Raw genomic sequence first — 27,792 nt, 5'->3', positions numbered from 1 at the left:
GGGGGTGGGGCGAGGCGCTGCGGCCAATCGCCGGGCGCGGGGACGCCGGCCGCGCAGGACCCGCCTCGGATTGGTCGTCCACCGCAACACGTTAGCGTGGGGCGGGGCTACGACGGGGCTACACTACCCGTGTCCGGGCGGCCGCGGAGCTGGTGGGTGAGGTGAACGTTCGAGCGGTGTCTGCAGGTGGCGGAGCTCGCAGGTAGTTGGGCCCGCAGGTGGGGTCGCGTGCGCAGGTCTGCGGTGGGGTCGCGCTCAGGTCGAGGGGCCGGGAGCGGGTGAGGAGGCGGTGGGTGCGTGCGCGTGGGTGAGGCTGGGGCCGTGGCTCTGGAGCGCGCTCAGGTGAGGAGGGGGCGCGTGGGTTCAGGTGAGGAGAGGCTGGAGGGGCAGGGGCGCCGTGGGCCTCCCCGAGGCGGCCCTTCGGGGCTGCTCTGTCCCGCAGGCGTTCGGGAGCGCGACGCGGGCGGCCGTGGAGGGGCGGAGCCGGTGAGCGCCGCCTGGGCGCGGGGGCCCACGCCTTTCCCCGGGGCCCGCGCGAGCGGATGCAGTTTTCTGTTGGAGGAAATAACTGAGCAGCGGTCTGCACGCGGAGCAGCGGGACGCAGGTGGTGGGGACGCCGAACTGCTTTCCCAGAAATGTGTCCTTCGGCGGCGCCGGTGGGGGGAGGGGTGGGGGGCTGGGTGGGGGAGGGGCGCGGGTGGACGCGCAGGAACTGTGCCCACGGAAGGCCCAGCGGGTCGTCTCGCCTTTGCCAGCCAGTCTCACTTTCCAGCTCCTAGCGGAATGATGCACCGCCCCGCTCCTGGATATATTATCATCTTATTGCGAAGGTTTCAAGGATGGGAATTGCTCGGGTGAGATTGCTGACAAAAGGTAAAGAAAGGACGGGAAAGCCAGAGGTGAACGTTGTTCGTGACCGTGGTGCGTGAGCACTGTCGTTTACGGGGCGTGTCCTGTGTCAGGCGTGATGCTCAGTGCCTTAACCTGAATTCCCAGGACAACCTGCGATGTAGGCGTCGCCCCCGTTTTACAGGCTGAGGCTCCCGGACGAGAAGTGGCCGGTAGAGTCACGTGCTTAGAGGGTGGCAGAGCCCAGGGTCACACCTACAACACTGCGAGCGACCCTGCTTTGTTTTGGGGGAACAGCTGCATCTGCAACGCCTTTAGGGGTGTGGGCGTGGGGGCTTTCGCACCCTGCAAACCCCCACACTGATGGTTTGAGGTGACTGGAGAGCAAAAACTCCACGCTGACTGCCTGGTTTCTTTTGCCTAAAAGGTTGTGCTTCTCAACTGACTTTCTTCCCAGAGCTGAGAAGGAGCTGGGTGGTCTGCCCTCGGATGCACCTGACACCCCAGCACCCTACGCTTAGGGCGGGGTGCCTTCTTTGTGCCCATTTGAGCTCTTTTTACAGCTACTTAGGTACAGAAGCAGGAGCCAGGCCCACGGCACGCCACGTTGGGTGCCCAGATTTAAGACGTGACATCTGGGGGCTTCACAGTGGAGTGAAAAGGACCCTTTTGTCCACTCTTGGTGGAGCAGAACATCACCCGCTGTTTCTGAGCATGATCTGGCAAATCCCCTTTCAATAGACTTTTGAAGTGTCCTGTTTATTCTGCCCAATATGTGGATGGCTGGGGTGAGGGAGCTGAGAGGCTTGGGGGCTGGAGAGGCCAGGTGTTTGAAGGTCCCCCAAGAGCGGGGCAGTCCTAGGGGGTGGAGTCCTTCCGCCTGCAGGATACTTCCACTGACAGACCAGGACGATTTGCAGGCAAAACTCAGAAACCTCCAAGCCCAATTAAATCTTGGACAACTTCTAACACAATCCTCTTATGTAACTTACAGCCCCCCCCAAAAAAGTGGTAGGTTTATGTAGGAGATCTCTGTCAGAGGAAGCTGCATACCCAGGTAGGATAAAGTGAAGAATCAAGCTTGCAAACGAATCTGAATACGAAACAGCTCTTGAAAAACAGGGAGGGAGTGTGGGTGTGTATTGTGTAACAACTCATGAAACGATCTGGAAGAACACACACGAAAGTGACTGACTCCTGGGGACGGATTGGAGGAGAAAGGCGAGGGACTTTTAAACTTGTGTTACAGTGAGCGTAGATGGCACAGCTTTCACAAAGCAGACCCGTGCAGCTGCTTCAACGCTGCAGTTTACCCTTTAGAAGGAGAGGTCAGCGTCCCTGGGCATTTCCTTCCCCCAGCTGTGCATACCTATGTCTGGAGGCCTCCGAAACTGCCCCAGCCTGGACCCCAAGCCGGTCAAGGTCAGTTGGGCCAGAGCTGTCTAGCTCTACAAAGAGCTCAAAGGAGCTGCACACCTTGGGAGCAGCCCCTGCATTTGGCAAGTAAGGCTTGCGAATTGCTTGTGGGAGTGACCACACAGCCTGCAGAGGGCGCCAGGGAGTGGGGAGACAGAAAAGCTGCCTGGAAACCCAAGAATCACCCCAACGATCTTCTCGCTGACCCCGTTAGAGCTGCAAATATTCCTAGAATTCTGGATCTTATGACTCCCGGAGCTGTTAAAAAACTGTTGGTGTCAAATTATTTTATTATACAAGCACATTCCCACCAGAATTATTAGGAAAAGGGGCGGGGGAAAGAGGGATGTATTTTCAGTTAAAGGTTTTGGTGCTTAGCGTTTTCAATGGTCTTTCTAACGGTAGACTGTCTTGTAACTTGCCCTCATGCTGTGACATGTCAGGGAACGTTTTTCCACGCTGAGCTCATTTTTATAAAAAAAGGCTGAGTATTCCATCGTATGGGTGTGTCGTTATTGACCTGGTTTTATTGATGGTTATTTAGTTGTTCCCAGTATTTTGCAAATATATGCAGGAAACTACAGTGTAAGTTCTGACATCTGCATGTTGACTCAGCCAGCTGTATATGGCCCCCAGACAAATTCCCATGGGAGATGCCAGTCAGCCTGGCTTCCAGAATGGTCTTCGCACCAGGAGAGAGATGCCCACCCCCTCACTGATTCTGAATTTTATCATTCATGTTCGTCTGAGGTCCATTTCGGGACATGTCTGTATTTCTCAGTCTCTACCCTCCTTTGACGAACACATTGCTGAAGCAGGCCCCCTGCTGTTTGGTAATGTTCCAACAAAATGTGGCTCGGGGTGTATATTACAGTAGTGCCTGGGGCAGCACTCAGAACCGTTAGCGTCAGTCACCATCATCCCCATTAGTCTGAATTTTACTGCACGGCCTCCCAAGTGTGTCATGGAGGGTGGGGTTCCTGTGGGCCCAGCTCCATCCCGGGAGGTCTGTGTGAGCGGAACACAACTCATTCCACCTTCCTGGCCTCAACCTCTTCATCTGTAAAATGGACTTGATAACACCTACTCTCCAGGGCCAGTGTGGGAATTCAGTGAGCTCACGGGTGGCTGGATCTTGGTAGGCGCTCTATAAACTGGTCGTTATCTGTGATGGGTTGTATCATCCAGTGATGGCCCCGGCCGTATCTTGTGTTCTTCTAATGTCCTGCCACTCCTTGAAGGGCGGGGGCTTGTGACTCTGTAACCAGCAGAATGTGCTGGGAGTGGTGGATGGCGTGTGCCTTCCCAGGCCTGGTCAGAAAAGGCGGTGCACCTTCTGCCTTGTTTGCTGGAACCCCGCTGGGTCCTGCCCTGCCTGACCTGAGGCCATCATGCTGGGAGGAAGCCCGGCAGCCCACGCGGAGACCACGCAAAGAGCTGGCGCTCCAGCACACCCCCATGCCGTAGCTACCGAGCCAGGGTCTCCCCAAATTCCTGACCCACAGAAACAGTGAGAGAGAGAACAAGACTTATTTCAGCCACTAAGTTGAGGGGGATTGGTAACCAGACACTCTGGGTTTGGGCACTGTGGGCGCGTCCCCCCTCAGACCTCGGGCTGCTTGGTTTTGTCACCACCTCTGCCCACCAGAACCACACACTGCTGCCCTGCGTGAGCCCCGCTGCGCCTTCCTGAGGCTGGCATAGTGCCGACCGCTATACTGGTGACAGCTGACTCTCCCGTAGGCAAACTTGGGGGGTTGCAAGCACTTGGCACCGTGATCTCATTTCCTGTGCAGATGAGGAAACTGAGGCCTAACAAGTATAAAGAGTAGGAGCTGGCGGCCTTGGTGGTGACATTGAGCCTCCCGGGCCTTCCCCCAGCCCTCCCTGCGTGGTCCTAATACCTTCCCCCCGTTACCAAGCCCTCAGGGTGCCAGATGCTGCCATGGGGCTGACGGCACCAGTTATCTTGGTCCCAGCCTGTTGGTGGTGACGGGGGCCCTGGGGCACTTGCCCACAGGGCAGTGCTGGGGCCGGGCCAGCTCTCATGGTTCTTATGACCATAGGACACACTTCAGCACAAACCATAGAGGAGCTTTGAGGACAAGATTTGTTACTGATGGGTCCTGGAGGGCACCCGGCAAGCCCAGGTGCATAGTGAGGGCACGTGGGAGAGGGACAGAGACCTGGGCCTCTGCCTTTGCCACGGTCAGCAGTGGGGTGTCTGGGGTGTCACGGGTTCCCTCGCAGCTAATCCAAAGTATAGGAGTGGTCATTAGGGCACCAGAGGGAGACGCAGGGTCACCCAAGTGTCCGTAATCTAGGTGACCCTGGTTTCCGACTGCCGCTTTTGCTGGCAGCTGTGTCTTGAAGCTGGCAGTATGTTTACTTAAGATGGATGTCTTTGAAACGCTGCCTCAGCAACCAAAAGCTTAACGTCAGGCATTGGCCCTACAATCAAAACTTTACCCTCGGCCACTCTCACTGTCTTGTCCCCAGACCCTCAGGGGCCGTGTTCCTTTTGTTTCTGCCTGTGGGACTCAAAAGCCAATGCAGGGAGCTGGTCAGGGTGCCGCACAGCCCACCCATGTCCCTGGCCTGTCTCCTTCCCCCCTGTGGTACCCTGCACCTCCTTTGTCCAGCTGTAGCGACAGCCGCAGGGCCGCGTGTGCGGAGGCTGTCGTTACAACACTCAGGAAGGTCACTGGGCTCTGAGTGTACAGAGAGCCAGGCCCCGAGTCCAGACTGTCGCTGCCGCTCGTGTTCTCAGCCTCCCCGTGGCTCCTAGAAGGTGCTGATGGGAGTGAGCGCGCTCTGGAGGCCTTGAACAAGCTTCTAGAAAAGTCTCAGAGCGAGTCTGCAAAGAACACGCCGCGCGGTTCGTGGCTGCTGCTCAGGCCTGCCTCTGACTGGTATTGCTCACGGCAAGGCGGCCCGTCCATGAAGCCCTCTGCCCAGTCCACCTGTTGTGAGTAAGCGCTTACCGCGTGCCAGACCCTGTGTGTGCCGGGCAAAGGGGCTGTGTGGTCAGGTTGCCTATAGCGTTGCCCCCTCTATGGGGCTTCCTCTGCTTTTTAATCCTGAGCGCCGAGCGTGTACCTCTCCCTTGGTTCCCACAGTGGGCCGTGTGTAAATATCATTTGGGTTCTTCCCTGCCTTCCATCCTGAAATGTCGGCTCCCTGAGTGTCCTCCCCAGCTTGGTGTCCCCCTGCAGGCCTTTGCTCAGCGGGCTGAGAAGGACCACGCACGCCTTTGGATCATAAGCGTCTAGAGATTTTAAAGGGACCAGTTCAAGAAGGGGCACCTCCGTGCTGCTCTCAGTCCCCTTGACGAGAGGTTGGAAGCAGGCACTGTGCTTCATGGGAAACCTTTCCGCTTTGGAAAAGTCAAGGCAGCTGGGAACTCCGCTCTCGATGTCAGCTCCTGTGTGGGAGCTACGGGAAAAAAAATAGAATTCACCCAAAATGCCTCCCTCCCCCCTAATTCCAGCCATCATTGCTGAGAACGTTACACGTATATTACAAAATTCAGTGCTTGCAACGCCTGGGTGAATGAGCGCTGTGATAAGCTCAGAATATGTATTTGGTGTCATTTTAATCCCTCGAAAGTACACTTTTTCCTTTTAGCAGCGTTCTCTGTTTGGCTTTCCCACACTTGGCTCCGAGGCTGTCCATTTCCTGGCCTTGTGCAGTCTCCCAGCGTGGAGATAACCCGGCGAGGATATTGGTGCTAGGCGTTGTCTCCACCAGGCTTATCCGTCCCTTGGGGCACAGAGCGTGCCAGTCCCTCTGCTTCCCCTTCCTCTATGGCAAACGCCTGTGTCGGTGCTCGAGTGGACCCAGCGTGGTGTGGAAACGGGGTCGGAGCGGGTGGGTGCTGAATGGGCCAGCTCTGGTTGGGGGATGGCAGGTGGGGCTGTACAGAGACATCAGACCTGAAGCGTGTGGGTGCCACTGCCCTGCCAGCGGCTTCGGAGCATCAGGCGGGGGCTGAAGCAAGGCAGGCGACGTGTCCAGGAGGCTCTGATCCTGAGATGGTTGTTGCTGGAGTGCAGCAGACGCTTCCCGGGGCGGTTGTCTTCTGTCCACTTCAGTTCTACAAGTAGAAGCAGCGTAATGCGACGCAGCCGGCTCTGTATTCTGTGTTTGGGGCTGAAGACGTGGATGGTCCCTTCCCGTACAGAAGTCTTTATCCTGCTCGCATTGTAGACGCGCCACAAACTAACCTGTGTCGCTTAAATTAAATGATGTGCTGCGGGGCCCACACTGCAAATGCAAATGTCTTTCATCGTTGGACTTTTCTAACTGAATGTACATTCGTATTAAAGTCACGCACGTGCATGTTAAACAAATCCGTATTTAAAGGTATACATGTATATGTGTGTATACATATGCACGTATGTATAATTTTCTCTCCCCTACCTCCTCCCGTAGTTCGCTTCCCAGAAGCAAATATTTTCATTCCTTCAGCTACTTTCGTGTTGTTGTTTCTACCTGCTTATTTCTAAATAACTAGCTTTTACCACTCTCAGCTTTGCACATTTACCTGTGCACACCCAGTAGTCAGTGGAGATTCTATTGTTATGGCAAAGCTACTAATATTTACTGGTAAGCGAAGTAATGTACTTTCACTATGGGGTTTCTCCCGTGTGTGACTTTATTTTTCCTGGAGTTAAGGCTTGCCTCACTTTTTCCATTTGCTTCTGTGCATCACAGTATTTTTTTCTGAACGCTCTAAGAGCTATCACACGTATCAGTCCTTTTTCTTCTTCGCCACAAAATGTATCATTTCCATCCCCTCCCGCCATAGTCATTTTTGTCCCCATGTGGACTGTCCCTTCTACTTCACAAGTGTCGTCCTGGGTCTTCCCCTTGTGCCTTCACTGGGCGTTACCAGCTCTCTTGGCTCTTGGGTCTCCTCTGAGCAACAGCTAACCCGGGAATAGAGTTCTAAGTTTTCCTTAGAATTTTCAAGGTTTTCCATCATAGTCTTCCACAAGCCAGCCGGCTGTGAGCACGATTCTTAATCCAGGATTTTCTCTGAAAGCTTTTAAGATCATCTTCTTTTCGTCCGTGATATTTTGAAACTTCACAGTTATGAACTGGTTCTGGGAGTGGGGCAGGTCACTGCTCCCCCATATATAACCCTTAGAGCCGTGCAGGCACTCACACAAGTGTGTAGCGTGCTCACTGGTCGCCCACGCGTCTGTACCAGACACTCCCGGGCCCTGGCGGTAGAACGAGGACTAGGACACGTGAGTCCTGCCCTCGGGAGCTTATATTCTAAGGGCACAGACAGACGGACATGCACTGAAATCAAGACAAGAATTATTCACGGCGACAAGAGTTACTACGAAAGTGAAGTAGCAGGCAGGGCAGCTTGGCAGGGCACCTGGCTGTGAGCAGCGTCGCTTGGCTGGTCGGCCTGAACCTCGGCACAAGTATCAGCGATGGGGGAGGGAGGTGGGAATGACGCATTTGGTGGTGTTAGAATGCGTAGAAAACCGGTCGATGCGTGTGACAGCTCTGTTAGAGCATTCCGAAAAAGAGTGCATAGAAACCGTAGCTACTAATAAAAAGGACAAGTAGTAATGGAAACGTACACCGTCGTGCTGAGGGAGGGGTCGCTTACATGAGACCTGAACGGGCAGCGAGAAGCATGTTCTGCCGCCATTTGGAGGCTGGGTTGAGACGAGCAAGAGCAGAAGCAGGAAGGCCAGGTGGGAGGTTGTCACGGGTTCCAGAAGAGAGCCTTGGTGTGGTGGTCTCTCCCCTGCCTGCAATCTGCTGTCCGGGACGAGGTTGAGAGAAGGTGAGGGATGGCGGCCAGGCCAGCAGGGCCCCTGAGCGCGGTGGATGTGGCAGGGACACGCGGTGTCTGGTCTTCCTGGGACAGTCTGACAGGGTGTCTCTCCTTCCCTCAGGGCCCAATGGCTGCAAAATACCAGCCCAACGCCCCCAAAACCAAGAGTCCGGGCAGCGTGGCCAATGGCGGGGCCGTGCCTCAAGGACAGTGGGGCCGTGCCTGGTAAGATCTCGTCCACGTTGCCAGCTAGAAAGCGATGGGGGGTAGGGAGGGGGCTTTGGTGAGGGGATGCCAGCCTTCAGGATTGTATGGACCTTAAATTGGTTTTTGTTGTCAATACTGATGAAAGGTAGGTAGCTTCCCACTTTAGAAAGTAAAGAATTAAAACAAGAAGGCGCTGAGAAAGCTGAGAGGCCCGCCGGTGCCCTAGCTCTGTACGTTGCCGTCGTGGTTCTCCCGGGCCATCGAGCAGTGGGCACTGGCACGTGGACGCGCGTCCCCCACAGCCTGCAGCGGGAAGCCTCAGCAGGCCTGTGGGCCAAGCAAGGCCTGCTTGTGGCCTGTTGTGGGCCCGGGTGTTCTGTGGGCCCGCGGCTCAATCAACCTCCCTATTGAGCTCAGTAGAGTGCGTGCTAAGTGGTTCTCCTGGCAACAGGGAGGCCTGTGCCCCAAGAGCTGGCACCTTCTGTCACGAGGTGCGGGCTGGCTTGACAAGGGACCCGTACGCACAAGCTCAGCATTGTGTGCGAGGTCAGAGGCACGGGGGCCGGTGGGACCGTCTGCCGCCTCTTCCAGGGAGGTGGACTGGTTTTCCTTGGCGAGCGTCATCTTCCTGCTGCTGTTTGCGCCCTTCATCGTCTACTTCTTCATCATGGCGTGTGACCAGTACAGCTGCTCGCTCACTGCCCCGGTGGTGGACCTCGCCACTGGGCATGCTCGACTCTCAGACATCTGGGCCAAGACGCCGTCTGTGACGAAGAAAGCAGCCCAGCTCTACACCTTGTGGGTCACGTTCCAGGTCAGCCTTCCCGGCCACCATGGTCAGGGCGTGGTGGGTGTGGGGTGTCCCCTCCTGCCACGATGGTCCTGGCCGTTTGTCTGGGAAGCGGAGTCCTGGCTCGGGTTGGCATTTTCATTCCCGGGACCTCGCAGGACAGCACCTGGAGCCAGGTGGACGTGGCCTGTTTAGGTGGAGGTCAGGATGCAGCTGGTGGCAGCATGGTGTCTGTCGTGCCTCCCGCAGCGCAGGAGGTGTCCAGCCCCACAGCGTCAGGCTGAGCAGTGGGAACCAGCCCCGCGGGAGGGCAGGAGGGCACGGCCAGCCCAGGGAGCTCCGTCCACAGCAGGGATCTTACCCCACAGCGGCCTGTGAGAAGGAGCACCCACCCTCAAGGGGAGCTCGGCTGCAAAGCCAAGGCCTGGGTTCCAGCCGGGGGTCGGGCCTGGCCAAGTGTGTCCTCAGCTCTGTTGAATGTCCTGGAACTGGATAGTAGTGATGGTTGTACAGCCTTGTGACTGGGCTGGATACCCCTGAATTGTGCTCCTTAAACGGAACATATTCTTGTGAATATGTCAATTGTATCTCACTTTTAAAAAATGGCCCCAAAAAAGTGAGGGGGAAGGACTCGTGGGTTCTCCTGAGGGAAGTGCGTGAGCCCCCACGGAGAGGGCTCTGGTGCTCAGACCGCCGATTTCCTACCCGGCACCGCTTCGAAGCCCGCAGTCAGCCTGCAGCCACAGCTCCTGCCCACCGCTACAGACTCTTCTGGAAAAAGCAACTGGGCGTGATCAGGATTTCTGGCATTTGTACGGTGCCTTCACGTCTGTCACCTCAGCTAATAAGAGCAAGGCTGTGTCATCACAGCGAGGCCCTCCAGGCCTCGGGTAATTGAGCTGAAAATCTCTTTCAGGTGCTTTTGTACGTGTCACTTCCTGACTTCTGCCATAAGTTTCTGCCGGGCTACGTGGGCGGCGTTCAGGAGGGCGCCGTGACTCCCGCAGGTAACCTCCTGGGGCCAGCCTGCTGCCATCCCTTGTTGCTCCTGTGGCCAGCTGTGTCCTGTCCTTCATCCCTTGGGTCCTGCCCTCCCCTGCGCTTATGTCCAGAGCCAGCTCGCCACAAAATGAGCTGTGCTGGGGGGTTTTCCCAGAGCCTGTCCTCGTGACAACTGAGGGCAGTCGGGGACTGTCCCAGACGTGAAGTTGATCACATTCTTTGATTCAGAGGGACCGGAATGGCCCCTGGCCCCATGGCCAGTTGCTGTAACTGTGCTAATGGAGCCTGTCCCCACAGAAACACCACGTGTCCACCAGTGGCGTCGGGATCGACTTTGGTTCTGGGGCTGCCTGGTCCACTCGTTCCCCACAGTGTCTGAGAACCCGGGACCCTGGCAGGTGGAAGCCCGCCCCATCCCTGCCTGCAGAGAGCGCTGGGTCTGGGGCCCATTGGGGGCCAGGGCTCCCCGACAAGCCCCCCAGGGCTTCCTTGCTCCACTCCTGCTGCAGCCCAGCCCCAAACTAAGGTTACTCAACCCTGGTTGTGACTGAACTGAGGGTCCACCTGCGTGATGCATGTGAACCCGAGGTTTGCGGTGGAGAAATCAGGGCCGTTTATCTGCAGGGCGCCAAGCACAGAGAACGGGGCGCTATCGCTTCAAACCCAAACTCCCTGATGGCTTTTAATTGGTTTTTGAGGGTCACAGGTGAAACTGTTTGGTTAGTTTTTGTGCTTTAGTGGTTTTCCTCGTCTGATTAATTTAGTTCCTGGTGTCATTGTGTCTGGAGCCTTCATAACTGGTCGGGTGATCTAACAGGTGAGGAACCAAGATTCTGCAAAACATCTCATGATCGTGCGCCAGCGGCGTTATCTTTAAAGCAAGAGACAGAAAGAAAACATCTTGTGACCTTGTGATTGCTTTATGCTCAACTAGCTACAGTTTTCTGTGACCTCGAGCAAAGTGTCCTTTTAAATACTTTTTTCTGGAACTTGCTTTCCGGGCTGGCCTCCAGGACCTGAAGGACGTACTTGAGCTCGGACTATAGACTACATGACAACCAAAGCGATGGAAACAGTTACATCTCGTGGTGAAACACTTAGTTATCCGCACCTCTCTAGACTGATCAATGCGTCCCCACGTTTATTGTTAATTGCCGGTTTCACGGCCAGGTCCGGAGAATCACAACCAAAGGAATCGTCTGTGACCTTTTCCTTTTCCCAGACTCAGCTGGAAGGAGCAGTTAGTCCCTAGATTAGCAGTGTGAGGGGCACGCCTGGCATTTTGACCTGGGGCCCAGAATTGCAGAAGAAGCTGACCTGCTCTCCGGGCTGGAGCCCGGGGGGAGCCCAGACAAGGGCCTGAGCAGCTGAGACCCTGAAAGCAAGTGACTCCCAAAAGTTGTTACGGTCGGAAACACTCTTTGATTTTTAATCTTCCCTCCTCAGGGGTCGTCAACAAGTATGAAATCAACGGCCTGCAAGCGTGGCTCATCACGCATGCGCTCTGGTTCGCAAACGCCCACTTCCTGTCCTGGTTCTCGCCCACCATCATCTTCGACAACTGGATCCCGCTGCTGTGGTGCGCTAACATCCTGGGCTACGCTGTCTCCACCTTCGCGATGGTCAAGGGCTACTGCTTCCCCACCAGCGCCAGGGACTGGTACGTCCTGCAGTAGCTGCTCTAAAGTGGGAGCATTTCCACCCCTTGCCTTTTCTGTGACCTTGGGGCCAAGAGCTGGGAGAGCTCGAGGATGACAGCCCTTGATGGAGGAGCTTAATGGAACTTGTTTGGCTCAGAGAAGCATCCTTTCTAAATGTCTGGGTGGCTTCTGCCCTAGGAAGAATGCAGTGGAAGATGGCCAAGTCAGTCTTTGGTGGCAGAGTCATCCCATGTAGGGCTGTCATGGGAGCAGGGAGGTGGAACAGGCAACTTCTGGCCAGGACGGCAAAGGCAGCCCATTGCCTCTTTCTCTGGTACATGAGTGTGGCCAAAACAGTCTTAGTGAGGAGTCTGGTTATTTCAGCGGCTTTAATATAGCAGCTTCCCAGGGAGAGCCAACTGGTGGTTCCATGCTCATGGAAGCCTTGGGTTGTGTGGTTGTCATCCATCCATCCATCCATCCATCCATCCATCATCCATCTGTCTGTCATCCATCCATCCATCCATCTACCCATCCATCCATCATCCATCCATCCATCCATCCATCATCCATCCATCATCCATCCATCCTCCATCCATCCATCCACCCACCCACCCACCCACCCACCCATCCATCATCCATCCATCATCCATCCATCTATCCATCCATCTACCCATCCATCCATCCATCTACCCATCCATCCATCCATCCATCCATCCATCCACCCATCCACCCACCCATCCACCCACCCACCCACCCATCCATCATCCATCCATCATCCATCCATCCATCCATCCATCCACCCACCCACCCACCCACCCATCATCCATCCATCATCCATCCATCCATCCATCCATCTACCCATCCATCCATCCATCTACCCATCCATCCATCCATCCATCCATCTACCCATCCACCCACCCACCCACCCATCCATCATCCATCCATCATCCATCCATCCATCCATCCATCTACCCATCCATCCATCCGTCTACCCATCCATCCATCCATCCATCCATCTACCCATCCACCCACCCACCCACCCATCCATCATCCATCCATCATCCATCCATCCATCCATCCATCTACCCATCCATCCATCCATCTACCCATCCATCCATCCATCCATCCATCTACCCATCCACCCACCCACCCACCCATCCATCATCCATCCATCATCCATCCATCCATCCATCCATCTACCCATCCACCCACCCACCCACCCATCCATCATCCATCCATCATCCATCCATCCATCCATCCATCTACCCATCCATCCATCCGTCTACCCATCCATCCATCCATCCATCCATCCATCCATCCACTCATCCATCATCCATCCATCCATCCAAACATCCAAAAATCCATTCGTCATCCATCTATCTACTCTCCCTCCCTCTCTTCTTCTCTCCTTCCATCCAGTTATCAACACACATCGGTTGGGTTCCTCCTGTAGACAGGTGTAGACGTGGGGCTTTGGGTGTGAACAAGGTTCTTGTTCTTGGGGTGCTTACATTTTAGTCTGGGGCCCAAATGAAAACAGCATGTTTCCTTTCACTCTTGCGTCCAGGCCCCTGGGACACGTCTGGGTGCTGGAGCGTTGCAGCGTGTGGTTACCGGGCGATGAGGCCTCCTGTGGCGCCTGGGGCTCAGTGCCGCTGCTTCATAAGCAGATCGCCTATTGTAGACGTGGGCTATTTTGCTTCTGTCTGCTTGTCTTGAGGGAAACAGACACGCTGTGTTTTTCTAATTAACACAGGAATCCGTGTGTGTATACAGGAAGTTAGCCCTGTGTAGGTCTCCACAGAGGTTACCTTGGCTGACTCTGGGCAGCTCTGGAGGAGGCGGTGGGGTCAGGTAACCAGGGCAAAGAATGGTTAAGAAACTTGTCTGTCAAGGGAAGATGTGATCCATGGAGCCAGACGTCTGCCTTGAGCCTGGTGCTTTTTATTACTCCTTGTGTGGCTTAGCTTATAATGTCCCTTGTCCACGGGAGGCGTACATGCCGTGTGAGTCCACTGCAAACCACATGTATGGCTGCAGAATAAATCTGGGTCCAGTCGAGTCAGTGTTGCCCTCGCCCAGGCTGTGCCTCCAGGGACCCTGGAGGGGGGTGGAGAGAAACCCGGGTGCCGGCCCACGGAAGCCTTAGGCACGGGGACAGTGTTCCCTTCTTCCCGGGGCTGGAGCGAGCAGGTCCAGCGCTGCTTTCTGAGGGTGTCCATGCTGAGCGGGAGCCGAATGGCAGAGGGAGTGGCCGGTTGTGTGTGGGGGAGCGGGCAGGATGGCCGCGTCCTCTGGCGGCGTGCTCTCTGCGGCGTACACCCGCCCTTGCCCCGTCACCTGTGCCGTGGGCACCGAGGCCGGGTTGAGTACCTGTATCCAGGCCGCCGACCCGGCCACGGCGAGTGATGGATCTTTGACTAAATGGATCTTTTCTTTACATTTTTAAGCAAATTCACAGGCAATTTCTTCTACAATTACATGATGGGCGTGGAGTTTAACCCCCGGATTGGGAAGTGGTTTGACTTCAAGCTCTTCTTCAACGGGCGCCCTGGCATCGTCGCCTGGACCCTTATCAATCTGTCCTTTGCCGCAAAGCAGCAGGAGCTCCACGGCCACGTGACCAACTCCATGGTCCTGGTCAACGTCCTGCAGGTAACTGTCTGGCCAGAGGGTGGACGCTGGGGAACCCCAGAGCCACGTGGTTTTCGAAAGACCTTAAGCCTCCGCTTTTAGAAGAGGGGTCGGCCCTTCCCACCTGTCTGTGGGGCACGGGCCGGCGAGCATGTAGGGCACAAACCCTGTTGGTGCGTGCCAGGTGGTGTGCTGGCCGGGGGACGTGGCCAAGGGACGCCTGCTCACGGCCAGAGCACATCCGTGGTCCTGGCGTCACGGCTCTGACTTCTCTGGAAAGGCCTAGAAAGGCCCAAATGCACAGTGCTGGCCACAGTTACGGCTGAGGGCCTTGGGGCGTTACCCCTCCCGTCCCTGTGGGTCTCAGGGGACCCCCCCAATGTGTGGAATGAGGAGCACGATTGATTGTCACCTTTGTCCCATCTGGATAAATGGGTATGAGTCTCCTCCACCCCCCAGGGCACAGCGGTCACCCGTCCTGCTGGTCATAGGGGCAGCTGGCAGGGCACACACTGGGACACAGCCCGTGGCAGAGGGCTTCCGTACGGGCGTGCGCTGAGGCGTGGATGCCCCCTCTTCCGTGGGCCGTCCCGAGCCCTTCCACCCTGGGCCATCTTGCTCTGCTGCGAACTCCACAGCCCTGGCGTCAGCTCCCGAGCATTGCGGGGTACCCCTCTTTCCGTCATCATTTGTGGGCCCTCCTTGCTGTCTCAGACCACAGACTCTCTGAGGACAAGGACGCCCTGCCCGCCCCTCACCCCCTGTGTCCCAGGCCGGGTGGGAAGTGCAGGAACAGCCCCGTGGTGTGTGTCACCGAAGGAGCTCAGTGTCACCTCTGCCTGCGCGAGTGGTTTTCCAGAGGCCCCCCGCCCCCGGCGCTGCCCGTGCTCATGGCCGCTCCTCTTTTGTAGGCCATCTACGTGCTGGACTTCTTCTGGAACGAAGCCTGGTATCTGAAAACCATTGACATCTGCCACGACCACTTTGGGTGGTACTTGGGCTGGGGGGACTGCGTCTGGCTGCCGTACCTTTACACGCTACAGGTGAGGAGTGGGGCACTCGTCTGTCCGGTTCCCAGGCACGGCCAGGGCTGCCCTCCCAGCAGACCCAGCCAAGCACATACTGAGCTCTGCTCCTACACAGCTGTGTCCTGGAGGGGTGCAAAGCTGGAGAACGAGGCTGCTCCCCTGTTTCCAGGGAGACTTCGTGTATGAGTCAGTTCAGGCAGCTGTAGCAGAGTCCCACAGGTGGCGGCTTACACCACAGACACTCACTGTCCCCAGTCCTGGAGGCTGGAGTCCGAGAGCCAGGTGTTGGCAGGGCTGGTTCTGAGGCCTCTCTCCTCAGCGTGTGGACGGCCGGCTCCTCCCCGTGTCACCACACGGTCGTCCCTCTGTGCATGTCTGTGTCCTGACCTCTGCTTATGAGGACCCGTGTCACAGTGGATGAGAGCCCACCCCAGTGACCTCATTTTACCTTAATCACCCCTTTAAAATACCGATTTCCAAACACAGCCACATCCTGAGGTCCTGAGCATTAGGGCTCCCACATAGGAATTTGGGGGACACAGTTACACTTAGAGAACTGGATAAAAAGGAATGATTTGGGAGAACTGGATGGATGGAGGGGAGGTTTATGTTCTTATATATGCAAACCTCAATGCCTAAAGGACGAGAGGGCGTCTTTCTTACCTTTGTCTGCTCCTTGAATACGTCCCAAGGGTCTGCGCAGCACCAGGTCCGTGCTCCATACAAGAGTGAAGGAGATGGCAGGCCCTGCCCTCTCGGAGCTCACGGCTGGTGGGAAAGGCTCCCCGGAGTGGGGAGGGGGTGCTGACCCTGCGGGAGGGAGCCCCCCAGCTGCATTGGGGTCGGCCAGAGCATCAAGGGGCAGCTGCAGCTGGGCTAAGAGTAGAATAAGGCTGGGGTAAGAACATTCCAGAAAGGTGGAGGGGCAGGTGCAGAGTCTTCCAGGCGAGAGCACACATCAGGGAGGTGTGTGGCTAGCAGAGTGGGCACGAAGCAGTTCATTATGGCCGGGACGCAGAGTGTGAGGGGTGGCAGGCGGAACAGCAGATGGGAGGCTGGAGAATAGAACAGCTAAACCCCAGTTGGGCAGGAGGTGATGTGGGAGGTGTGCGGGGGCGGGAGGTGATGGAAAAGGGCACTTACTGAGTGAGAGGGGGACTGGGTAGGGGCTCAGAGGATTAGATCCCGTGCCGTGCCTCACGAAGCAGGCTGAGGCAGGCCCGAGCGCTCACCTGAGGCCTGGGAGCCCGGTGTGCACCTCGGTGGGGCCACCAGCCGGGGCCAGGGCTGGAGCACTGAGCCAGCTGCCTCACTCCTGCCCTGAGCTGTGCGCTGCGACGAGAGAGGCCTCGTCATCTGGCTCCCCGTACCCACCCTGGCTCCCACGAGAGCAGCCCGGCTTTCATCTGTGGGCGTGCTGGGCTCCTATGTAAGGTGGCTGAGTGGAGGGCCTGGCCACCTGCCACCTGCTTGTTTCGTCAGGGACGAGGAGAGAACTTGTTCTAGGGACCTGTTTAGTTAGCACGGGCCGGATGGCCTGCCTGAACAGGTTGTACAAGAATGGAGAGAGCCCTGTAGGCCGACTTCCTAGGCTGTGCGGGAAACGCACTGGCCAGGCTAGCGGTGTTGACAGTCAGTCCTGCAGGGGGTGCTGGCACAGGTGATGTTTGCTGCCCGATCCCGTGTGGCTTTCTGAAGCCAGGGTCACAGCACAGGGAGCATGGGCGAAGGGCAAGACGTCCTGGGCTCCGGTGCCCGTGCTGGATCCTCTGGGGGGTGTCCTATGCCCCCATTTCTCCACTGGCTGGTGGCAGGCTCACTGGTTCCCTGATTCTGTGAACTCCATTTTCGAGGTATTGTTACTGCAAAACTGTAACAATAGATTTTATGTATTATATATGTTATAGTGTGTGTGTGTGTGTGTGTGTGTGTGTGTGTGTTTATGACTGTGGTCCTAGCAAGTCCAAGCTGTTCAGGGCAGATGGCAGGCTGGAGGTCCAGGGAAGAGTTGGTACTGCAGCTGGGTCTGAAGGCTGGAGCAATTCACTCTTGTTCTGGGGAGGCTGGTCTTTCCCCCCCCACCTTAAGGCTTTCAACTGATTAGATGAGGCCCACCCACAGTATGGCGGGCGACCTGCTTTGCTCCAAGTCTTCTGATGGAAATGTTAATCACATCTCCAAAACACCTTCGTAACATTGAAACTAGTGTCTGACCAAATATCTGGGTACCGTGGCCCAGCCCTGGTGACACGTAAGATTAACCATCACCAAATACACTGGAACGGTGTTTTATACTATATCACATATTTATATTATACATATTCTACATTTTATATTCTGGATAATATACGTGTGCATGTAGATAAGTAGATAGGTGGACAGACAGGAAGTAGATACACAAATTTGTGTATTAACTCATTTGATCCCCACAACAAGTCTCTGAGGCTGGTGCTTTGATTTAAAGAAGAGGAAACCGCAGCACCACACAGATAGGCAGCTGGTCAGGGGCAGAGCCAGGGCTCGAACCCTGGCCCGGGCCGCGCCTGACCTCTGCCCTCTGGCCCTGCAGGGCCTGTACCTGGTGTACCACCCCGTGCAGCTGTCCGTGCCCCACGCCGCGGGCGTCCTGCTGCTGGGCCTGTCGGGTTACTACGTCTTCCGGGTGGCCAACCACCAGAAGGACCTGTTCCGACGCACGGGCGGCCGCTGCCTGATCTGGGGCCGGAAGCCCAAGGCCATCGAGTGCGCGTACACGTCGGCGGACGGGCGGAAGCACCACAGCAAGCTGCTGGTGTCGGGCTTCTGGGGCGTGGCCCGCCACCTCAACTACACGGGCGACCTGATGGGCAGCCTGGCGTACTGCCTGGCCTGCGGCGGGGGCCACCTCCTGCCCTACTTCTATATCGTCTACATGACCATCCTGCTGACACACCGCTGCCTCCGGGACGAGCACCGCTGCGCCAGCAAGTACGGCAGCGACTGGGAGCGCTACACCGCCGCCGTGCCTTACCGCCTGCTTCCCGGAATCTTCTAGAAGGTGGTCCCCTGGGGAAGCCCCCCCGAGGTGCTATAAGGAGCGTGCAGAGCCAGTCTTTTGGCGCAGACATTCCAGCTCTACCCTCCAGAAGCCTCAGTTTCCTTCTCTGCAAAATGGAAAGCCTGGCACTCGGCAGGCGTCTCGGAAACGTGGGCGTGCTTCCCATCCCCTCGTCCCACCCACACCAGCTGCCTTGTCACCAGCAGAAATGACCAGTGTGCAGTCTTCAGTGTTCTGAGTGTGTGAGGATGACCCGTCACCTTTGACAGCCCACTAATGACTGTTCCTCTTCTGTACTGGGGGCTGCGCTGCCACGCTGCCTGGACAGACTCGTGTCTGACGCTGAGTGGGACGCCCTCCAGTCCCGGGTCAGGACTGCGCGTGTGCTGACAGGTGCATGTGGAGGGTGTGCCGTGATCAGCTCCAGAGCCCCTGTCGTCACCTGCTCTGTGACAGTGGCTGCACCCTGTCTGCATTCCTGCTTCCAGGGCACACGCCGTTGATTTGTTGGGATTGCTGGGGGACAGTGCACGGGGGCGGGGCGTCTCCTGGCCCAGCGATTGATTCCCTTTTGTTTTCCTTGTTGTCGTGGCTGCCAGGGGTAAGGCGAGAGGGCAGCCAGGGCTCTGCCTGTGCGTTGGACCTGACATGGCTCCCAGCGCCCGACTCCCTCTGAGCACCCGCCTGTCAGCCTTGGGAAGGGCGTGTCCTGCTCACACGGTGACTGCACAACCCAGCGAGCCTGTCTACCCTCCAGGGGCTCATCCATGCCTTCTCCATTGAGGTATGGACCCCAGCCTTAGGGACGGGACCCCCCTCAAGTGTTTGTGTATCTTGGGTACGCTCCTTCAACCCTACAGCATTCTGGAAAACTCCCTTTCGACGTGACTACCTTTGTAGAGTAAGAATTCTTTATATTAACCTCCCAAGTTCAAACTGCTGTGTGGTTTCTGTGTCTGCTTGCGCCTAGACATACATAAGGGCTCGGTTTCCAGGGCGTAGAAAGGATGCCCAGGCAATGTGGGATCAGATGCTGGGGCGCTGCCTCAAAGCTTTGGGGACCCACTGGAGGGACTCGGGGGGAGCGGTACCATGCTCCCCCGGCGTCGACCCTCCACTGGGGCCAGTCTTGTGCTGGGTGTGGGAGTCCGTTCCATTTGCCAAAGAAGAAATCCCAGCTTGGTCACAGCCCCCAGCAAGTGAAGGGAAATGCCAGGAAGCTGGTGCCAGGCTTACCTCACATCTGGAGAAACAAGAATGGAACAAGGTGGTGCCCATGCCCTGAGCGGGGAGGGGACAGGCAGGGCAGTGCCATCTGCATCAAGTAAGAACGGGCTGAACACGCACGTGGACCCTGGGCTTGGCCTCACCCAGGCCGGCTTTCGACCAGTTTTCCAGTACTGGTGCCCCACCCCTGCCCATTGGCACTCGTGGGCCTGAGCAGCTCCCAGGCACCTGTATTTGGCACAAACTACATGAGTGATTCAAATGCTGGCTGGACCAGGGACCCACTGCCCTGGATGGACCTGAGTACATGGACCCTACCTGTTCTTCCTCCTCAGATACTGGGCAAATTCATTTTAAGGAGGCTGGAGTGTGGTGGTTGTGAGCTCACATCCTGGTTCCACCGACCAACAGCTATGTGACCATGGGCAGGTGACTAACCCTCTCTGTGCGTCAGCTTTCTTGTTTGAAAAATCAGGGTAGTTACTAGTTTCCTGCCTTGCTGTCGGGGGCTGCTCCAGAGAGCTGTAGGTTCCCACCTCGGGCCTGCGTCTCAGGCAGCCAGGGTGGGTTTATGTCGGCGTCTCTGACCTGGGCTGCAGTGTGACTGGTGGTGCGGTGTGTTCAGCCAGTGCCAGGCCAGGCCGCGCTGCCCCTCCCCCGCTCACCCTGCTTTGTGTGCAGGTGAAGGCGACCCGGCCTCTCCCGGTAAGGACAGGATGACCCCGGAGCCCCACCTTTGTGCACAGGAGGTCAGGACTAGCTGGCTTCTGTCAGTCGCTGCTTACAAAATGCATTGAGTTTTCAGTGAGGCCACAGCCCCTGGACCTCCGAGTGGACGGCCAGGCGTTCTGCCCCGCCCCAGGGGAAGGGCTGCTGGACCGTGTACAGGACATGGTGAAGGCTTGGGGGGCCGGGCGGTGGGAGGTGGCGCTCCTCTGGAAAAGGGCCCTGTCCCCTCGGCCCCACCAGGTGTTGACAGGGCCAGGGCAGGAACCCAAGTGGGCACATGCAAAAGGGGCCATTGCCCGTCATATTAGAGTGTCCTGTACCCCCGTTCCTCCTCCCCCTGGGCCTCAGACAACAACAGCACCCCCACCCCAGCCCCACAGGAGCCACCCCTCAGCCCCAGCAGTGTGCCATGAAATGGCACCTCCAAACTGCTCTGTGATCCCCAGCCAGAGTCATGGCCTCTTGGACGTGCCTCTGCCCCCAGAGGCGCCGGCAGGAAACAGGGTGTCCCTCTGCTCGTACTAGGAAACAGGGTTTGAAGCCACACGTCCCCAGTGACAACCAGCAAGTGGCAGGGGCCACATTTAAACCCAAGTGCATTTGTTTCCAATCCTGCTGTCACCAACGGCCTCAAACTTGGTGGCTGAAAAACAGCACAAATTAATTTTCCTTCAGTTCCGGAGGCCAGAGTCCGACATGAGCCTTTATAGGACTAAATTCAAGGCATTGCAGGACTGTGCTCCTGGGGGCCTCGGGGCCCATCCTTCCTCTTGTCTCCCAGCTGCTGTGATCTCCACGTCCTCTACCTTCTCGCCTCTGGTCGGATGTCTTCGGCCCCCTTATGTGATGACATTGGGCCCACCTGGGTCATCTCCCATCTGAAGTTCATTAATCCCATCTGCAGTGGTCCTTTCACACTGTAAGGCGACACCTCGGGTTCCCGAGATCAGAACGTGGACGTCTTTGGGGGCTGTTACTCAGGCCCCCTCACCAAGGCCAGCCACCACTCTGTCGTGAAGCTGGGTCCTGCTCACTTTTTCTCCTTCAGTCACCCTGAGATAATCCCATTGTTCAGGGAAAGCCCATAAACCACACTGAAACACAGACAGACATCGAGGAAGAAACATAGTTATAATGTACTTGTCAAAGGCTGGCTGTCTCTAATATATAAAATCAGTCAAGATATTCTCTAAGACCAGATGAGCAAACGTCGTGAATAGGCAGTTCGGAAAAAACGCCAACAACCATGACGATCTGGGACCCTATTCAGTGTCTAGTCATTCAGGGAGTAACGGTGAACCCTGTTGGTCAGCAGACTTGGTCGGGCAGACTTGGTCAGGACAGCCAGCCCCAGTGCTGCCAAGGTCGGCAAGAGGCCATCTTGCTGCTACAAACCCGTGGGGAGCCAACAAGGCCGTCTCTCTGGAGGGCAGTTTCCACCCGTGAATACAGACACTTCAGAGACGAACTCTGACCCCGTCATTCAGCTCAAGGAGTCACCTAAGGCATCGAAGGAGGAGCAATGTACTTATCGATGAGGATACTGATGCAAGAGTGACTGATAATGAAGGTTTCAGGTGAAGTGAGTCCCAGAGAGACGTGTAGACACTCAAGGCTGACACGCCCACTTCTGCACGGTGGGGTAGGAGGTGGTCTGTCGGGCTTGTTTGATTTTGTGTTTTCAGTGTTCCTTTACACTAACTCCCGTAAAGTTGTAGTACAGCTTTAAAATGCTGCACGTGTCTGGCACTCACTTTTAATAGAGGCATCACTTTTAATCAAGTGAACCTTCCACCCTGCAAGCCAGAGAGCAATGGGAGTTCTGGGGGGAGGGTTCCCACGCCGACCGGGCAGGCCTGCTGTCTGCGCAGGGAGAGCTGTTTGAGGAGGGACGAGGCCGGCTATGTGCTCATCCCCTTTTCCTCGGAGCTCCCTTTCTTGTCTGCAGGGAGATTTTGTTGGAAATGGGTATTGTTTGCCAGTTAGGTCGACGGAAGGCCGGGCTGCAACTCAGGCCCTCTGGATAGGAGGCAAAGCTGAGTGGAATGCCATGTGCAAAATGAAGTCCACTTTGCATCTCTGTTTTCTGGGGGAGGGCAGGTTATTCCCACCCCACAGAAACACTCTGCCCCTTACCAAACACAAATCTTCATATCCACCGGGAGCCCTGGAACGCATGCCCCGGGGTTGCGTGGGAAGGCCACCGTGCCTGGAGATGGGGATAGATGGGGCTGGCTTCCACAAACTCGGTGCCCACAACTGGCTTTTCATTGAGAAGAGACCTGCAAACACCAGCCGGCTCCTAGTGGTCGCAGAATGTGGGTGGGGTTGGAAGTCTGCACCAGGTCAGCACGATCAACCTGCACAAACACTATCACCGCGGACTCTTCTAGAGGGTTCTCAGGGCTTCAAATACCTCCATAGTGCTGGCAGCTCCCAACTGAAGGGGAAGAGACACAGGGCCTCTCTGTGTTATGTGAGGACACAGCGGGAAGGTGGCCGTCTGCAAACCAGGAAACAGCCCCTCTCCAGGAACCGAATCAGCCAGCACCTTGATCTTGGACTTCCAGCCTCCAGAGCCGTGAGGATACACTTCTATTGGTTAAGCCCCGGTCTGCGACATTGTTATAGCAGCCTGGACTAAGACGTGGGTTACTGCTCATCAATAAAAGGGAATGACCATCAAGCCACACAACTTGGGTGGAGCTCCGTGGCTCGAACGAGAAAACATATCCAGAAAGGCTTTGCATACTATGTGATTCTGTTTCTGTAAAACACCTACAGTTGTCACCTTGTGCAGAAACACCTGTCCTCCCAGGACACAAGCCAACAGGCCGATCACAGGCGCCAGGTCAGAGTCACCCGTGCTGGAGAGAAGCACCTGGCAGCACCTGGTCGTCCAGGCAGAAACCCACACGTGATCCCTGTGCCCTTGTTCTCTGAGCTGCCCGGCCTCTCCCGGGGGAGGATGCAGGCTCAGGCAGGGTTTGGTTCTGGGCTGTCCAGGACTGGTTTTCCCAGGTAAGGAGCGAGCCAGGTGTCCGTGGACGCGCTTCCCAGGGCTCTTCAAGTCCAGCTGCTGGCCTGGAGTGAGTCACCTCACACTCCCAGTGCCCCCATGGGTGGCAGGCACACGTTACCCTGTGAGTTGGTGTGGGTTCAGCAGTGAGCGCAGCTGCCTGCATACAATCTGTGGACTGACTGGGGATGTTGCCATGATTAGATACCAGAATCCACGTGGCAAGAATCAGAACGGGGAAGGCCAAGAGAGACCCTGCCCGTCCCGCTCCAACAAGCTAACCGCTACCTGGCGGCGGGCGCAGCCCAGAGCCCATCTCCATTTTCCACGAACTGAAAGTTGTATCAAATGAGATGTTATCGCAACCATTAGCTTCACCCCAGGTGGCTTTTCCTTTGCTGACTTTGATTTGTGTTCTTTCACTGTATGTGCGAGTCCCGGAAGGTCCCCCACTGAGCCATCGAAGCCGAGTGTGAGTTGGGGACCCCTGTACAATTGTGTGTGTAGAAAACACAAAGGCGTCTAGAAAACAGCTGCTAGAACTGTTAAGTGAATTTCCCAACACTGCAGGCTACTAGGTCAATGTGCAAACACCTGTTTTATTCCTACCCTGGCAAAAAAAAAGAAATTAGAAAATGAAGATTTTTTGATATTGTTTATGAAAACATCCAAAACCAAAACACACTTAGAATAAAATTTAATTTTAAAAAGCGCAAGACTTGCTGTGCCCGGAAAAGTCCAGAATGTTTCTGAGATAACAAAGAGAAGCTGCATGATGCAAGGGTATTCCAGGGGTTACTACTGAAGACCGGGCCAGCTGACAAGGAGCCCTGTGAGTGAGGGGAAAGAAGCGTTTTTTTTCAGTAAAAATTTTTAAATGAAAAAATAGTGAATACAAACTTTTAGGTCAGATGGACACGCATATGGAGAAAAATAAATCTCGACTCCAACTCACCTATAAAAAAAAGATTGAGATTGGATCACTCACGTACACATAAAAGGAAAACCAAGAAAATCTTTGATAAATAACAGGGTGATCTTTGTTGGGCAAAGAGCTCTTAGAAAGGACAAAAAGAAAATAAAAGTAATTGGATTTCGATGAAATCAAGAACTCATCATCAAAAGAAACAGTTCAGAGTGTGAAAAGGCCGTATTCAAGGCGAGAAAGTTATTTGCAGTGACGCTGCCGTCCACCAGGGGGCACTCGCATGCAGGCTGTATAAAGGACTCTTAGAAATAAATCGCCAAGAAAATGACTGATGGGTGAATTTTAAAAAATGAGAAAGAGACTTGAACAAAGAGACCAGTGAACATGAAAACGGGCCCAGCATCGTTAGTCATCAGGGAAATGCAAACGAGAACCAGCCTGAGCCACGTCCCCTCTCTCAGAAGGGCACAGAGACAGGGACGATGTCACGTCCCCACGTGAGGGGGGTGGGAATTGGCGTAGCCCCTGGGGAGAGTGTTTGTCAGCATCTCTTACAGCCAGGCACTCGTGTCCTGTGAGAGCCAGCTCTCCCTCCTGGTCACATTCCCAGCGATAGACACTCATGCTCCCCAAAAGTCCAAGGGTGCCCATGGCGGCATCGTCCGTAAACAGCAAAGTATATACACATGTCTGGAAACAGTTTGTGTCACGGCCACATGCGGAAGCCTACACAGCGATGGAAGGGGACCAGCAAACCCACCACTACGCACAGCGTGTGGGTGGCTGACACGATATTGAGTGAAGGAAGCCACACCAGGAGCACACACTCCAGGATTCCAGTGTATGGATCCAGGGACAGGACGCAGGACAGAGGGGTCACCTCCAGGGGCCGGGCAGTGGAGGGGACAGGGCACACCTTCCAGGGACTGGGAACATTCCACGTCTTGATCCAGTCACACAGATGTAGGCCAATGAAGAGCGTCATCCCTCCGTGCTCCTGAAACGTATGTGTCTTGTTACATGTACGTGGTTTCTTCGTACAGAGAAGGGAAACCAGGTAGCTCCCCCACATGAACCAACAGGATGGGGCCTGGTGGACAGTGACCGCTGGCACAGGAAGCAAAGCCATGCGGTGGGGCCTCCTGGAGAAAAACGCCAGGTGGGGGGCAGCTGTGGGTGCAGCTTTTTGCAGAGACCCTCTGGGTGCAGAGGGAGCTGATGGCGGGACAGAGTCCCTGCGCAGACGGCACACGGGGAGCCACGAGGCCCGTGGACATACTTGGTGACCAGCATTTATCGTGCGCTGACCACAGGACAGGCCTCTTCCAAGTCCTTTCCACGCGGTGGCCCACTCACTTGTCACCCCAGTTCTGGGAGATGGGGCTCATGCTCGCTGGAACCGAAGCTCCACGTCCAGGTCATTTCCTGCAGGTGACAGTGAAGCAGGATTTGAAGCCGCCCAGCCTGGCCCAGGAGCCCTCAGGCTTGTCGGGGAAGCTTCGCGCCCTCCCTGCTCCCAGGCTCCCATTAACAGCCTCCTTCCTACCTCTTCTTACACACAGAATTCTCACATGCCGGGCTCTGCTTTGCAAGCCCTTCGCACTTAGAGCACAGCAAATTGGAGGAAAGACAAGATGTGTCCGGTTTGGTCCTGGTCCCCAGAGATGAGGCCATCCAGGTGGCCATTCCGAAGCTGTTTACGGAGATGGCATTGACTTCTGCACATGTGAAAGTGAGGCTGTTGAAATTACATCCCCGTTGTGGCCCCCATGTCCACGTTCCGACTGGCAAAAGTAATGCTATGGTGCCAGTAAGTGTGCCCGGTGTTAGTCGGTCCTGACCTGCTGTTCTGCAGCCCCACCTACCCAGATGGGGTGTGTGCAGCGTCCACCCTGAGCTGGCCCAGCTGCCTTGCACACCTGGCATGCACTGTGCTTTCGATCAAGATGTCCCGCCCACTGAGGGGCTGCAGCTTCTTCCGGCCTGGCCTTGTCCGGGCCAGGACACCTGGGCCTCCTCCAGCCCCTGCCCAGCTCTGTCCAACTGTACATTGCAGGCGAAGGCCTCAGGGAGGTCAGGCTGGGGCTGGGGTCCCTGTTGTCCTACGCAGGACAGACCCCCAGAGGGCCATGAGCTCTAGGACTACGTTATGGGTAGACGCAGAAAAAGTGGGAAGGCAAACAAAAGCTAAGAGCTGACAGGCCAGTGTCATTTCAGGCTGGGACTGAGGGCCAGCTGCAAGGCCCCCTGAGGTCACCACTGTTACAACACAGTGTGATTGTTGTTCATGACACAGCCTGAAGCCACCAAGAAAAGGTTACCTTGCACCAGCATCCTGGTTTCAGAAGGCAGAGAGGTTTGTGATTTCCTTCAGAGATGCTATGTGTTTGCAAACGATATGTTCTGTGAGGCTTCAGTTACCTGGGTAACTCGGATGGCAGAACAGTCTGTCCCCTAATGGAAAGGGCTGGAGAGGTGGCTGATGGGTTCCACAGGACATGGCTTTCATATGGTTCTTTGTCTCAGTGGCTTTGGTTTGGCCTAGATGTTTTCACTGTTTAATCAAAGTGTCTCGGAATCATCTCTCTCTCTTTCTCTCTCTCTCTCTTTTTTTTAATAGGAAGAAAATGTCACTGAGCAAGACCAACAATTGCTGAAGAATCACAAATGCCCTTGAAAGTCAGGCCCACAGCTGCCACATCTCTTCCCAGGAACGCAAAGGTAAGGGAGGGGGGCGCTGCTTCCCAGGGGTTGGGGCATCCTGAGCAAAGTGTGGTTCGGGGTTTCTCGGTGTAAAAGTTAATGGTTTTATGTCTTCTTTTGATGGTTCTTTTTACCTTCTTCCTTCAACTATTAAAAAAGACTTCTGACTGGGTGGGGATTGGGCCAAATTATTCTGCAGCCCCTTTCAATTCTAAAAGCAGCTGGAACGCCATCGTTTCTGCAGATGTGAGCACACAGGCAGGCTCCAAGGTCCCCGAGTCAGGGGCTGCTGGCAGGACACTTAGGGAAGTGGCCTGGGTTTCTGTTAACAAGTTCATGCAGAGCAAAAAATTCACGTTTAAACTAAGGTTCTACTCAGAAAGCTCTCCCTCGCATTGCTTACGGCTGCTGGTAAAGGAAAGTGCGTTGGAATTTTCTCCCAAATATGTCTTCGGAATTCAAAGCATTTGCATCTCTCACCAGCACACAAGCCAGAGCAAGGCTTCTGCAAGTGAGGAAATCCCTCGTGAGATCTAACGTCTCTGTTTCACAATAGTAGCACAGCGGACCCAGATTTTGCCAGCATGCTCCTTCCTCGCCCCCCCTATGGCCATGGACAGGCAGGAATTGACACCCACTGTTGACATGCTCTACAGAAGGTGCATTTGGCCTCCAGCATTACCAGGAGATGCAGGCCAAGGTGGAGACACGGCCCCGGAGAAGTTTCAGTCTGGCAGAGAGGGGTCCCCTGTGCCGAAATGGCAAACCTTTGGTCT

At 55.7% G+C, this 27,792-nt stretch overlaps 1 protein-coding gene across 2 annotated transcripts; it reads left to right on the top strand.

Annotated features, from left to right (window-relative positions):
• The first annotated feature begins 67 nt into the window (after positions 1-67).
• On the top strand, positions 68-19,346 carry DHCR7 (7-dehydrocholesterol reductase). 2 transcript variants are annotated; one of them, XM_019755651.3, is made up of 8 exons: positions 68-202; positions 8,191-8,294; positions 8,868-9,090; positions 9,983-10,073; positions 11,515-11,728; positions 14,162-14,366; positions 15,257-15,388; positions 17,943-19,346. In XM_019755651.3, exons 2-8 carry the CDS (start codon positions 8,197-8,199, stop codon positions 18,405-18,407), a joined length of 1,428 nt encoding a protein of 475 aa, XP_019611210.2. In that variant the 5' UTR covers positions 68-202; positions 8,191-8,196; the 3' UTR covers positions 18,408-19,346. The 2 variants fall into 2 exon arrangements, with proteins under 2 accessions (XP_019611210.2, XP_074192995.1); XM_074336894.2 differs by having other exon boundaries at positions 197-218.
• The last annotated feature ends 8,446 nt before the right edge of the window (positions 19,347-27,792 follow it).

Source organism: Rhinolophus sinicus, chromosome 14 (genome assembly GCF_057876585.1).
Source record: "Rhinolophus sinicus isolate RSI-liver-muscle chromosome 14, RSI-T2T, whole genome shotgun sequence".
Lineage (NCBI taxonomy): Eukaryota > Metazoa > Chordata > Mammalia > Chiroptera > Rhinolophidae > Rhinolophus > Rhinolophus sinicus.
Note: the sequence above shows the minus strand (reverse complement) of the source record. Positions and strands in the feature narration are given on the sequence as shown.

Excerpts from the sequence above, each read along its gene's own strand:
- DHCR7 (XM_019755651.3), top strand. The coding sequence starts at position 8,197 with ATGGCTGCAAAATACCAGCCCAACGCCCCCAAAACCAAGAGTCCGGGC. Across the intron at positions 11,729-14,161 it reads CCCACCAGCGCCAGGGACTG|CAAATTCACAGGCAATTTCT; the intron begins GTACGTCCTGCA and ends TACATTTTTAAG. Across the intron at positions 14,367-15,256 it reads TCCTGGTCAACGTCCTGCAG|GCCATCTACGTGCTGGACTT; the intron begins GTAACTGTCTGG and ends CCTCTTTTGTAG.